Here is a 14,366-nt window from a genome sequence, read left to right as displayed (position 1 = left end):
ACTATGAATAGAGGGAGAGAGTTGTAATAACCACTTCAAGATAAAAATCAGATCTATTGACATGGAAGCTTCTAATGTAGAAGACAGTAATAGGACATTGAGCAGGTTAAACAAGGCTGTTCTTCCTCTTGTCATCTCACAAGTAGCTGTGACTACATAAGGGTCTCGGTGCAGTTTCTTCCACCCGTTTGTTACGTGTGGATGTAACTGACAATTCACGTTGAGCAAAGGCTGATTGATTTATCAAGTCCAATGCGTCAGTTACCTATGATGGAGGGCTATATATGTACATTTTACTTTGATCCTCTTGGCAAAAGAGGAATTTAATTAAAATAATTTAACATATATACTTGGTAATAAATATATTTATGCCATTACCATCCAATCAAATGAACCAAATCAAGGGCCTCATGTAGAGTTGCACATGTGTATAATCACTGTGTAAAATGATGCATGATCATAATTTGCGCTTGTACTTTGAGTTACACTTACAGACCCCTGAGCTTTGCAAGGTGGCAGAGGGGCTTTCATGTACCCGTGCAGTACATTATTGGTGTTACATTTTTCTCCTTTATGGGTTTTACCTTTTTATAAGCGCACATTTGCGCATACATCACCCGCTTGCTAGTGTACCAGTTAATGGTGACTGCCGTATCTCTCGTATTACTTTGTTTACGCTATATTTTAGGAGATACATGCAACTCAAAATAAAAACGCAAGTGTGCTCATACACAAAGGGTACATCTTTATGTGTGAGGTCCCAAGTATCAAAACTAAACACTGTATATCAAAACAAGTGATTTATAAATGTAAAAAATATATAAAATGATATACTGAAATTACTTATAACAATGTATACGTAACAAAGATAAAGTAATTCAAATATTATATACTGTGCAGTTAAATGACCTGAGCTGTAACCAATCTAACAAGAAGGTCCTCACTCCAAATAATAGTATGATTTCATCTCTGAGAATTTACAGTAAGATACTTGCTTTGTCATTGTATGTAAAATATTTGTTATGTATACATTGTTGCAAGTATTAGTGTAACATTTTATGTATTTGTTTATATTTCAATATCACTTTGTTTTACACTTGATTTGATAATAATTTGTTTATGGTACAAATATGTTGCTCACTAACTATATCTTCGTTGACCTTGTGACAACAGGTAATCACCACAGTAGTAGAAGTAAATTATTATATTTCTCTTTTGTCCTAAAAGGTTAAGGAGACAAGGAGACCTTTTCTGGCTGCAAAAGAAAAAGCTTTGTTCAAACCACAGAGGAACACCTGTTCCCATGCCACATTTTGGCCACAGCTACCTGCGAGGGGCAGCACATTAAATGGGGCTGCTCTCCTCACAATTTCCTATTATTGGTTACATGGGTATATCTTTAAAGATGTTTATTAAAACATTTGATCTGCAATAGTTCCCCTCTCTAGTCATGGCACCGAGCATTGTGAACATGGAGGAGACAGACGGCATAAGTGCCTGCGCTACGGGTGGAAGTTCAGTGTTTCTAGCAATGGATTGGATTACAATAAGAAGTCTGTTCTCTTATTTTGGGGTAAATATAGGTGTAATGCTTGAGCACTGTTGTAACTGCAATAATGCTTCTAACAAATTGACCCTAGTCTGTGTTTGTATATTAGGGAATTTAGACTGTAAGCTCCAATGGGGGCAGGGACTGATGTGAATGAGTTCTCTGTACAGCGCTGCGGAATTAGTGGCGCTATATAAATGGTGATGAACTGACAATTTATTGTTGATTAGCTGGGACAGACTCCGATAGGATCCTGTCCCAGCGAATAATCTATAATAAAGCGATCACAAATGATCACTTTATCCAAGGCCATAAGAACCTATAAGTAATCTGTGATGGGAGGAGCACGAAGCCTGCCGGGAAGAGGGACACAAAGTTCCCTCTCCTAGGATGCTCTCCCCACAGAATAGAATGACTGACGCCATCTTCAGATAGCGTTAGATGACAGGGTCAGGCTGTGAATTTCGGAGCTAAATAAATAGGGCATTATTGAATTCCCCATAGACAACTAAGGGAGACTGCACTGGCAATCGAAGAGGCTGAGGCCACAGCAGATATCTTGGGTCCTGTAATAATAGCCTCTTTATTTTAAAATGCTGTAAGCCCCGTCAGAGGTTCATACAGGCTCCTATATATGAAAAGAGAGGCTTTATTTGTGTTTGTAGTTTCGTGTATTCTCTGCATCCACTGTATAAGAGAACACATGGCAATACTCACATTTAAAAGATAACCATTTAATCACCCAGAATAAAGAAAGTGAGGCTTTAAAGCGGACTTATTTCCTCATTCTCAACGGTCACCTCACCTGCCTCTGGCATTGCCACAATGACAGGTCTGTGACAGATTTGTATATCGGAAAGAAAGATGGCCTGGTCATATCAGTCTGAGTGACGGGAACGGAGGTTTCACTAGGCTAGGTACATTGTCTAACTTATAAGACTTCCCATGGTGATTGCTTAATGTGGGATCATGAAGGCAGGACATAACAAGGGTGACCAGTTTTGATAGCTGAGAAAACAGCTTTATAGGGGACTTGTTTGCCCTTCGATTAATTCCAGTTATATCATTACGGCCTTATAAGGCTAAAAAAAAAAAATCTGTGTGGAGTTTGTATGTTCTCCCTGTGTTTGCATGGGTTTCCTCCCACACTCCAAAACATTCTGGTAGGTTAATTGGCTGCTATCAAAATTGACCCGTGTGTGTGTGTGTGTGTGTGTGTGTGTGTGTGTTAGGGGATTTAGATTGTAAGCTCCAATGGGGCAGGGACTGATGTGAATGAGTTCTCTGTACAGCACTGCGGAATTAGTGGCGCTATATGAATAAATGGTAATAATAATAATTAGTGACATTTCCCAATTACCCACTGTTTCTCTAGGTGTAATGGTTTATTTTATTTTCTTTTTTTTAGCTACAACGACTGGAGCATAGGTAACTGCTAAAAAGACAAACCATACTGATCTTCTGACCCCCTCATGACTCTTCTCTCAGGGACAGGGGAGGGCTGGCAAACTTTAGCCCAGGGGGCAAGCACACAGCACTGGCCCATAAGTAGCGGTGTGTATATATATATATATATATATATATATATATATATAAATAAGTTTTGTTTTGTTTTGGGTTTTTTTACATACCTGGCTAAGTATAATGGGATTTAATGTGATTTATCAAAATGTAAAAGGCCTGTTTGCTTTAAAAACCTGATGTTTTTGCCAGCAAAAGGGCTTGTGTTTATATTGTCCTGGCCTAGAGCTGGATTAAGGCTCTGGGGTAACCCCCTATGATGTAACATGGTTATCATTTTAGACAAGTACACAGGCAATACTGTGTGCACTACTGTTAGGTGCACACAGTTCTGCCTTCATAAGCAGTACACGGTGAAGCGGGACACACCTGCCAACTGTACTAAGCGAAACAGTCACCCAGATTCAGGACAGTTGGCAGACTGTCCTGCTCTCTCCTACCCGTTCTTGTCACTGTCACCACTTGTGGCTGCTGGTTACTTTAGCGCATTTGCTGGCTGTCTGGATCCTGAAATATTGGAGGCTCTATTTGGAAAAAAAATGGGTACATACAATTTAGAAAACTCCAACCAGACCCAGTGTTAATTCAATAGCACTCACGTTTTATAATTAGGCCTCCCTCCAGCTACAACATTAAAATAATAATATTTACATTTGCTAAATATATCTCTTTCCCTCCAACCAACTCTGACATTAGATAGGTTTATATATTAAATGTGTTTGCTATTTCCCTCTCTCCAAACAGCCCCAGCAATAATTTAAATGGCATTTACATTTAACAAATTTAACCATTTCCCACAACAATCACAGGCATTAAATAAAACATAACCGTGTATTAATAAATAGATGTAATTTTCAACAAACAGCCCACAATCAATAAATAACTCCTAAAACACCAGCATTAAATTAAAGGTCCAATTACTCCCATCTTAAATTCATAGGACCCACTATTAAATTAAATAGCCCCACCATCACCCCACAAATAAAATTGCACCCAATAATTAGCCCCCACCTGCACTCGTCGATTAAATTAATAGCCTACCCCCCACATTATAGTAAGACCCCCCCTCCCTCTCACATACATACATACATTTACATTCATATACTGGCCCCCCTCATACATACATACATACATACATACATACAACCATACATATACTGGCCCCTCACACACACACAGATTCGTATATTGGCCCCTTCTCACACATACATACATTCATATACTGGCCCCCCTCTCACACACATACATACATACATACACACACATATATATATATATATACTGGCCACACACACACACACACACACACACAGATTAGTATATTGGCCCCTTCTCACACACACATACATACATACATTTATTATACTGGCCCCCTCTTACACATACATACATTCATCTCTTCGTCCCATGTGACGAAGGGACGGAGACCCGCACCGCAGCTAGACTGGAGGAGGTGGCAGGCCCGAGGGAGTGGGCAGTCACTAAGTACACTGCACAGGGACCGGCCCGAAAACATATTTCTTGGCCCGCCCCGCCCCTGGTCAGGGGACAGACAATGCCCACTCTCGATGCAGACAAAGTTGACCAAAATGTAGGAGTGCCAAATGGTTTCAGTCTTTATTTCATAAGTGTCTCCTATTGTGTATGGAAATCATTTGCTGTGGGATTTAGGTTAAAGTAACTAAAACTTGGCATTACTGTAGAAAATTGGATATTTAATCTTCCTATGTGAGCAGGGGCCTGAGAGAAGCTCTGTAGGGAATCCCCTCTCCTGAATTTATTACTAGGAATAGTGACTCTGTGTGATTAGGCTTATGGGCAAATACCACTTTAATACAGTTGAATAGCTACAGGTCCCCTGCCTCTAGTCTAATAGAATAGTTGGCTAATCCATATGAGCTACAGGAAAGGATTAAATAATGTTTCCACTTAAGAAAATAGGCTTTTAAAAACTCATACCACTCCTCTTCTAACCCATACCCTAGGACCTCCTTCTGAAGGAACAGTGGATTTCTCTATACTGCCAGCCTCTATCACGTCATGCTGCCTTATTTCAGCAATGTACCCCAAAAAAAATCCCAGAGCCATTTGCACTACATAGCAGCTAACAGGGTTAATGCAGGACCGGATTAACCATAGGGCTAACTGGGCTACAGCCCAGGGGCCTATGGCATCCAGGGGGCCCTTGAAAGTGCTCAGCAGCAGTATTGATCGGTCGGGGTCGGGGGCGCCCCCGGCTCGATCAGTGCTCGGATCAAGGGGGGGGGTGCCCCCCCTCACGGGGGAATGGAGGCCCCCTGAGCCCAGGGGCCTCCATTCCCTTAATCCGGCCCTGGGTTAATGTAACATTTTCTTTTTAGTCTGGTCAGCATCCTCTGTTGTGGAGCTTTACTTCAGAAGTACCTCTGCCCCAGAAGTGGGTCCCCAATGTTAAGAAATTGGAAAGAGGTTTATTATTTTATTTTTATTTTTTTGGAATCCGCTAGGGCTAAAATACAAGTTACCAGTTTTAAATAAATGTTTTATTTATTTTTTTAAGGCAAAATATTTAAGATAATGTTTTAGCTGTGGGTTACCAGCAATGCCTGATAATGTTTCTATATGAGATTTCTGAATGTCACTAGTCACTCTGCCTTATAAGACAATTTATGTTTTAAGTTCACTTGTCATGAAAACCATCTTTCAAGCTCTTTGCACCCATAGGCCAAATAAAAGTATGTTTTCTACAACACAAAATCAGTAGGTAGAGAATCTATATGGTTTCTTCATTCCATAAGCCTTGAGTATTCTGTGGCTGGAGATCCTGTTAGAGTAATGACAAGGTTTGATCATTTTGTGCTAGTTCTATCAGAAGATGACATTATAACCCTGTTCCAGATGCCGTCTGTACGTTTTATATCAACGGCAGCCAGGCTATACTCCCAGTTGACTGCAATTGATGTTGGCAAGCCATGAACACCCCAAACCTAGCTTACTTGGATTCTAGTGAAGTGGCCAAAAACTTACTTGTTACTCAATTGCTCAAAACTAGCGCCATTTCCAACTTAATTATGAAGCCAGGGTTTTCCTTTTCGATACAATAATAGCACAATAGTGATGTGATCAGGGATTTCTCTGGTAAATGAAAGCTCTTGGTGGTAGAGGGGAGTTCTGTCTCCGATCTCACCTGCTTGTCGGCACTGGTGGATACAATGGGACGTGGATCACGGAGCAAGCACAGGATTTGGATAGGAGGATGTAACTGTCTATATTCTATATAGGAAAATTCTACCTTAAATATATGTAACAAGCATTCTATACAAACATTCTATGTTCACCCTTTTCTGGCATAGTTTATAGACCACACTACAGAGAGTATCCGCCAGTTTAAGTGTTCGTTTGTGTTAGTGATGGCTTTTCTTACAATTTTAAACAGTATTTTTGGTCCTGAATTTGGGTCACCTGTAATTTCCCTCAATGCTTCAGCTACTGTTAGATCTGGGTTACACTGGCTATTAATGTTAACAATAGGGTGGATATTACATAATCTCCCTGGTTTAAAATAAAACTGCCCTATATCTCCATTATACCTGGAATAAAGTACACATCCGGTGTCCCTATATTCAGGAGAACCATCGAACATGACCCCAACATTGAAGTTGGCATCTGCATGTTAAGGGCACAGATAGCTATGTTATCCTCTCTCCATGGTAGAAGGAGCGTAGTGGGGTGTACATAGTGCACAAAGCATGATGTAATACGGTACAGGTCCTCTGTAACCCTTTGAGTGCCAGGTGTTTGTGAACATAATCTTGAAGTACCTGGATAATTCATAAGATTTTGATCTATAATTTAGGCCTGATTGATATAGAGATATATATATATATATATATATATATATATATATATATATATATATATATATAACATGTTCAGCTTCAATTCATATGTCACTTGAAGTGAATTTCACATCTGATCACACATTATTAAGACTTCTTCCTTATTTCCTGTTCAGTAGATGTAAGCATTACATAAAATGATTAAATGTAGCCAGGCCAGGCTCCCTTGACCACACTAATACTGTGTATGTGTAGTTTCCATAAAATGAACAATACAATAGTGCTCATGTGCCAAACATTCCCAAAGAATACCAATCCAATCGCTCCTTGACACCATATATTTCTTGAAACTAGACAATATAGAGTTTAAAAAAAAAAAAAAGTGAGTTTTTTTCCTTTTATTTAATACTCCATTATTGAACAATTGGGTGTAAATCTAAACTTTTGACAAGAATCTACAATAATAATTGCATATATTTAACATACCCGGTGTACCAAATAGAAAACCTACATATAGTAGTAGGTGTATAAAAAACCAAAAAAAAACCTTGTATTGTTTTTACACTTGGATGCTCACAAAAATGGCAATTAGTACAAAATTGTATGTGTACCAGAGCTGTTAAAGCACAAGAGCTTGCAGGCGCTTCTTAGAAATGCTTTGCTATCTGTTCTGTGAGGACACCTACATAGAGGACAACAGAATGTAGGGAAAAAATGATAGCCATATCTCCATCCGTAACCCTCTGGATCTTGGAATTTGGAATATGGTTTTGCCACTTGGCAGACTGCTTTTAAGCCCGGGGCTGCACAGTAGTTTTTCAATTGCAATTAATTCCATAACAAAAAAATAGTCTAATTTTATGTCATTTAATGTCATTAGATTAACTGCCCAAAAGAAGGGGAAAAAAAACCACACACAAGCTTCCTGTGTGTTAACATTTCCTGCCCAGAATCGACTTACATCCCTTGGAATCAATTGCTGAAACCATTAACTATACACGATTTATCACCTGAAATTCATGCCAAGAGATCAAATTGCAGCATTCGGTGATTAGTGATTCAAATTTGCTTTTGCAGAACAGATCATGGGAAACCATTGGCTACAGAACGAACCAACAATCACTGTTATGAGATTCATTTGTTAATGGTGTGCGACCAAGTGACCCCTATATCCTACCTCTAATACGTGAGCTGTGCTATAAATACCTCTCCCTGAAAGTCTCGTTCCCTCCCAGTCTTGTCAAATATCAAATGACTCCAAATAAGGAGAATAGTCTCAAAGCCAACACCTAAATATTAGGACAGCATTGCAACAAGTGCATTTATTTACCATCTATTGGCAACTATATTGAACAATACAAATTACAAGTATAACATGATTAACTAATTGCCTTATTATTCAATTAGCATGCAAATTATTCAACTTGTTAAAATTGGAGTAAGTGTCTAGTCTTCACTAAAGACCTGATTGAAGCCTGCTCAGGGCCTGCATATAGTGGGCATTTTTTGTCCTTATGGGCTGAACCAGTATTTAGCCTATAATGTCACTAGGAAGTAGGAACTAGTGACATGAGCGAGGTATGATGCACATATGAATACTGTTTCATGTATGAAAGTAAAGAAATAGATCATTTGACGACATCACTTCCTTCCTTTTTGAAAAGTTTGTGAATACACTGCACATTGGGGTTGTTGTTGGTTTTTTTTTTTTGGGGGGGGGGGTTGCAATACTAAAATAAGTACATTGAATATGATATACAAAAGCAGACTCTCAACACAAAGGATATACATATTTATGAATCCCCATATAAGGACTGGAAAGAGTACTCCAGTAAGTTGCAATTATTTATACACAAACAGGATACCATTCAAAATAGTTTACAGTGTTAATGAAGTTATTTTCCATGCATGTCCAGTGACCATTATTTCCTATGGAAAAAACAGCACATGTTAAACTGTATCACATATCGTCTATGAGAAGTAATTTACACTGCTCATGAGGCATTCATTTAAATATGCAAAATAAAAGTGGATTTCCTAACCTGTATGTTATAATTCTGGGTTCTGAGCATTGTAAAATGATTGTGCAACTAATACACTAATCATTATTTTTCTACTATGTACAAATATGTACTTTCCTAGTGGTGAATTTTAATAACATACATTCAGTTGAAGCCACCAGTATATGTATTAACAGGAAATGTATTATTGACTGAAAACTGAACTATTGGTCCTGAAGCTGACCCCAAGATTAAAGCCTTGAAATGTGATTTATTTATTTTATTTTAGTAGAAAACACTAGCCATACGTACCTAATAAACACGGCTCTCTGAGCACTAGTTGTAAGTGGTTATTATACGTCATTGCTTTGATAGTCTTCCTGACTTATGGCTCCCCCCCCCTGCTACCTATAGCAGATTATAATGTACTATACTATTATAGTATAATGTGCAATGACAGTATAGTATATGTGAAACAATACATGTAATGAAATAAAGTGATCCCTATCTGTAACAGTTCCAGCAGGCATTTTAATGTTACAAGCTATGACAGACTAATCTGACAATAAATTAGCACAGAGCTAGGGGCCACAGGTAAAGGGCCACAAGAGACCAATCACTGGAATAGATGTTACATAAAGTGATACAGAACCTGCAGCCGTATCAGACCGTGGTTCTTAGGAAAGTATGGCTGGTATATACTACTAATATAATGTACTCTAGATGGGGGAGGTCCAAAAAATACACATTTAAGAGTAATTTGTTTAGTATGGGTCAAGAAAGGTGTATTCGTGCTTTCTTACTTTTCTAGATAGTCACAGTATGAAATGTCTCATTGTAGTTGATGTACAAAACAGTGTTGGCGGAGTAATGTGGATTTTTTTTATAACTTTTGTTCAAATTTCTTGCAGGTTAAAGCTAAAAATTATGACAAGGTCGAAAAGGTGAGTTTAATAAACCGTTCTAGATGCTGAAATCGTGGACAGACTTAACCAAAAATATTTAAAACTGTCCCTTGTATAGTCTTAAAAGCGACCACTATATATTTATATAATATGTTTGAGAAAATAGAGTTTCAACAAAAAACTTCTGCCCATTAGGTTCAAGACCTCCTCAAACTTAAAAAAAAAATTGACTAAGTTTATAAAGTTCTATGTTTCTTTTTGGTGAAAATTGTACAGTCCTTTTTATATTTTTTTTCTGTCTGCAGTTATTTCAGCGATGTCTCATGAAGGTCCTACACATAGATCTCTGGAAATGTTATGTGTTGTACGTGCGGGAGACAAAAGGAAAACTGCCAAGTTACAAGTAGGTACCTGAAGGATCTACGTAGCTCTTGGTTTAATGCAGCGGTAATTATCCTGTTCGCTAGGGTCCGTGTTTCACTGTTCTTGGACCCTAAAAGAAGTGGTTCCAAATAGAATGTAATGTATATCTGACAATTGTGGGGCCCAAAAACAGATTCTGGGTCTCAACTGTACAGAGATTTTACTCTGCTAGTACTAAACTGTAAAAAATATTATTTGTGTATTTATTGACATGGGGTATTAATGTATGCAGGGAATATAAAACATCTTACAGGGGCAAACTTACCCCAGAATGTAGAAGAGAACAGTCGGCAGTGCCCTGCAGCGGTAACATCTGCTGTTATAGACGTCACTGATACCAATGGAATGGCGCGATCTGTTCTGTAGTGATGTGTCGCAGCTATAGAATGTCACGCACACATACATTCCACACACAAACAATAACAGTATATCTTATGCACATACACATTGAACCATGACAGGTTCCACTGCCCAGTAAATTGGTAATGGGAGAAATGTTGCATTTACCGGCTGTGCTCTATTCCATTCACTTGTAACAAACCACCTATTGCACTGACCTGGGGCGTCTCTTTGTTCCCAATAAACAGATCATGGTAATATTTTAGAACAAAGTATCCTCTAGAACAAAGTAATTAGTGGAAAAGCACATTTAGAAATGACCGTTCTCTTGTATGAGCAAGATGTTAATTTACCATTAAAAGCACAATAAAATGGTTCAGCTAAGTGTAGACATTGTGGATAACATCAGTTTGCAGTTGTAAAGTGTTTAAATCCCTTCTTTGATTGTTTGTTTGTTTTTTTCTTTCAGGGAAAAAATGGCGCAAGCCTACGACTTTGCTCTGGATAAAATCGGCATGGAAATAATGTCATACCAGGTATAATTGCTATTCATATTCCAAAAGGCACAATGGGTGCAGCTTAACTATGGTGGGATTAACACTCTCCTTCTTTATTTGCAGATCTGGGTTGATTACATCAATTTTTTGAAAGGAGTGTAAGTCCATTTTTATGTCACGTGGTAAATAGTAATTGTTTAGGATTAATAAATATACCCCAGCAATAGACCAAAAATAGCTCTCACACTTTGCTTCTGGCAGCCTTCGCTGCTCAACGACTTCCGTGCATGTAGCCTGTCATTAATGTCCACTGTAGCAGCATTAATTACTTCACCTCCGTGTGGTTAATTATATGTTCCTGTAAGACTTGCTCATTTCACAGTTGCAAATATTTAATTTTAGGATAAGAGAACAACGGGAGCACCCGTCAACCTACAGCTAAAACTGCCTTTATTTTAGCCTTATAAGGCCATAATGATATAACTGGAATTAATCCAAGGGCAAACAAGTCCCCTATAAAGCTGTTTTCTCAGCTATCAAAACTGGTCACCCTTGTTATGTCCTGCCTTCATGATCCCACATTGTGCAATCACCGTGGGAAGTCTTATAAGTTAGACAATGTACCTAGCCTAGTGAAACTTCCGTTCCTGTCACTAAGACTGATATGACAAGGCCAACTTTCTTTCTGATATACAAATCTGTCTCAGACCTGTCATTGTGGCAATGCAAGAGACAGATGAGGTGACCGTTGAGAATGAGGAAATAAGTCCGCTTTAAAGCTTCACTTTCTTTATTCTGGGTGATTAAATGGTTATCTTTTGAATGTGAGTGCTGCCGTGTATTCTCTTATACAGTGGATGCAGAGAATACACAAAACTACAAACACAAATAAAGCCTCTCTCTTTTCATATATAGGAGCCTATATGAACCGCTGAACAGGGCTTACAGCATTTTAAAATAAAGAGGCTATTTATTATTACAGGACCATAGATATCTGCTGTGGTCCCAGCCTCTTCGATTGCCAGTGCAGTCTGCCTTAGTTGTCTATAGGGAATTCAAAAATGCCCTATTTATTTAGCTTCGAAATTCAGAGATTGACCCTGTCGTCTAACGCTATCTGAAGATGGCGTCAGTCATTCTATTCTGTGGGGAGAGGGATCTTTGTGTCCCCCTTCCCGGCAGGCTTTGTGCTCCTCCCATCACAAATTATCCAAGGCCATAAGAACCTGTAAGTAAAGTGATCAATTGTGATCGCTTTATTATAGATTATTCGCTGGGACAGAATCCTATCGGAGTCACTGTCCCAGCTAATCAATGCAATAAATTGTCATATTAATTCAGTTCTTATCGTTGTGATGAAAAGCCAATTAACTTAAGCAATATATGATGGGTCATTATTAGACCACATAGTAAGAAAAATACCAGTGTTAAATATCTTTTTATTAAGCTGTGGATATGTGAATTGAATGAGCAAGTTGAATTTTAGCTGGAATTCCTCTTTAAAATTAATTTTGGACTCCCGCCTGCCTTGTGTTGATATAGCCGCCCGCACACAGTTAGGGATTACCCGCTCTCTAGGATAATGTTGCAGTTCACACACTGAATAATACGTTTGGTCACGCAGTGATGTGCATTTGGTTTCTTGACAAATAGGGAAGCAGTGGGGTCTTATGCCGAAAACCAAAGAATCACCGCCGTCCGCAGGGTCTACCAGAGAGGTTGTGTCAATCCCATGATTAACATCGAGCAGCTGTGGAGAGATTACAACAAGTATGAAGAGGTAATTTGTGCAGCTTAAATTCTGAATAAGAAGTGTCCCTCCAGGTCTGAGCAGGAGTAACACGTTGTGTTTTATCTTCAGGGTATTAATATTCACCTGGCAAAGAAAATGATAGAAGATCGGAGTAGAGACTATATGAATGCCAGGAGGGTAGCAAAGGTAAGTGACCCTGCTGGTGCTCAAGTTTTACACTTGTCATTTTATTTCTACCCTATGTGCCAGTGGCCGGACCTTCTCCTTCTCTCCACTTGTAGCATAACAGGCTGGTCTGCATTATTATTTATTTGTGTAACACTTTCCTGAGCTACATGCAGTCTTTTTACATCTAGTAATGTAACGGGCAGGTCTGCTGCTGGCAGTGGTTTGGCATCCTGTAATGTAACGGGCAGGTCTGCCGCTTGGTTTGTCATCTAGTAATGTAACGGGCAAGTCTGCCGCTTGGTTTGTCATCTAGTAATGTAAAGGGCAAGTCTGCCGCTTGGTTTGGCATCTAGTAATGTAACGGTCAGGTCTGCCGCTTGGTTTGGCATCCTGTAATGTAACGGGCAGGTCTGCCGCTTGGTTTGGCATCCTGTAATGTAACGGGCAGGTCTGCTGCTTGGTTTGGCATCTAGTAATGTAACGGGCGGGTCTGCTGCTGGCAGTGGTTTGGCATCTAGTAATGTAACGTTCAGGTCTGCCGCTTGGTTTGGCATCCAGTAATGTAACGGGCAGGTCTGCTGCTTGGTTTGGCATCCTGTAATGTAACGGGCAGGTCTGCTGCTTGGTTTGGCATCTAGTAATGTAACGGGCGGGTCTGCTGCTGGCAGTGGTTTGGCATCTAGTAATGTAACGGGCAAGTCTGCCGCTTGGTTTGGCATCCTGTAATGTAACGGGCAGGTCTGCTGCTTGGTTTGGCATCTAGTAATGTAACGGGCAGGTCTGCCGCTTGGTTTGGCATCCTGTAATGTAACGGGCAAGTCTGCCGCTTGGTTTGGCATCTTGTAATGTAACGGGCAAGTCTGCCGCTTGGTTTGGCATCCTGTAATGTTACAGGTAGTTGGTTTTGCATCTTGTATTGTAGCGATGGACAGTAAAATATTAAGTATGTAGTTATCACAAATGAGTGGTCACTGCAATATTATTTGCCTAATCAGAGGGGACCGTTATTGTTGTCCATTTCCTAACAATGGCGCCCCAGTGCCTGTATCATCATCACCATTTATTTATATAGCGCCAGTAATTCTGCAGCGCTGTAGAGAGAACTCACATATATGAGATATTTGCTTTATTATTATTTTTGTTTTCACTGGGGGTTCCACCGAATTTATCTGAATGACATTTTCTATAATGAGGTTTTTTTTCTTACTGTTATAAGGAATATGAGACTGTGATGAAGGGGTTGGATCGCAATGCCCCCTCCGTCCCGCCTCAGAATACCCCACAGGAGGCTCAGCAGGTGGAGATGTGGAAGAAATATATACAGTGGGAGAAGAGTAATCCTCTCCGCACTGAAGACCAGACACTCATAACAAAAAGAGGTATAGTGCCCTGG

At 39.4% G+C, this 14,366-nt stretch overlaps 1 protein-coding gene across 2 annotated transcripts in view; it reads left to right on the top strand.

The window, feature by feature from the left end:
• The window catches only part of CSTF3 (cleavage stimulation factor subunit 3), a 54,876-nt gene that overhangs the window by 30,926 nt on the left and 9,584 nt on the right, over nt 1-14,366 (top strand). For both annotated transcript variants that reach the window (XM_075188059.1, XM_075188058.1), the window contains exons 4-10: nt 9,800-9,832; nt 10,099-10,196; nt 11,025-11,091; nt 11,176-11,210; nt 12,706-12,832; nt 12,914-12,991; nt 14,190-14,352. In XM_075188059.1, coding sequence (XP_075044160.1) covers nt 9,800-9,832; nt 10,099-10,196; nt 11,025-11,091; nt 11,176-11,210; nt 12,706-12,832; nt 12,914-12,991; nt 14,190-14,352 — 601 coding nt within the window. The remainder of the gene's footprint in view (nt 1-9,799; nt 9,833-10,098; nt 10,197-11,024; nt 11,092-11,175; nt 11,211-12,705; nt 12,833-12,913; nt 12,992-14,189; nt 14,353-14,366) is intronic.

The sequence above is a fragment of the Mixophyes fleayi genome, chromosome 10 (assembly GCF_038048845.1).
Source record: "Mixophyes fleayi isolate aMixFle1 chromosome 10, aMixFle1.hap1, whole genome shotgun sequence".
Classification (NCBI taxonomy): Eukaryota; Metazoa; Chordata; class Amphibia; order Anura; family Limnodynastidae; genus Mixophyes; species Mixophyes fleayi.
This window is presented reverse-complemented; position numbering and strand designations above follow the sequence as displayed.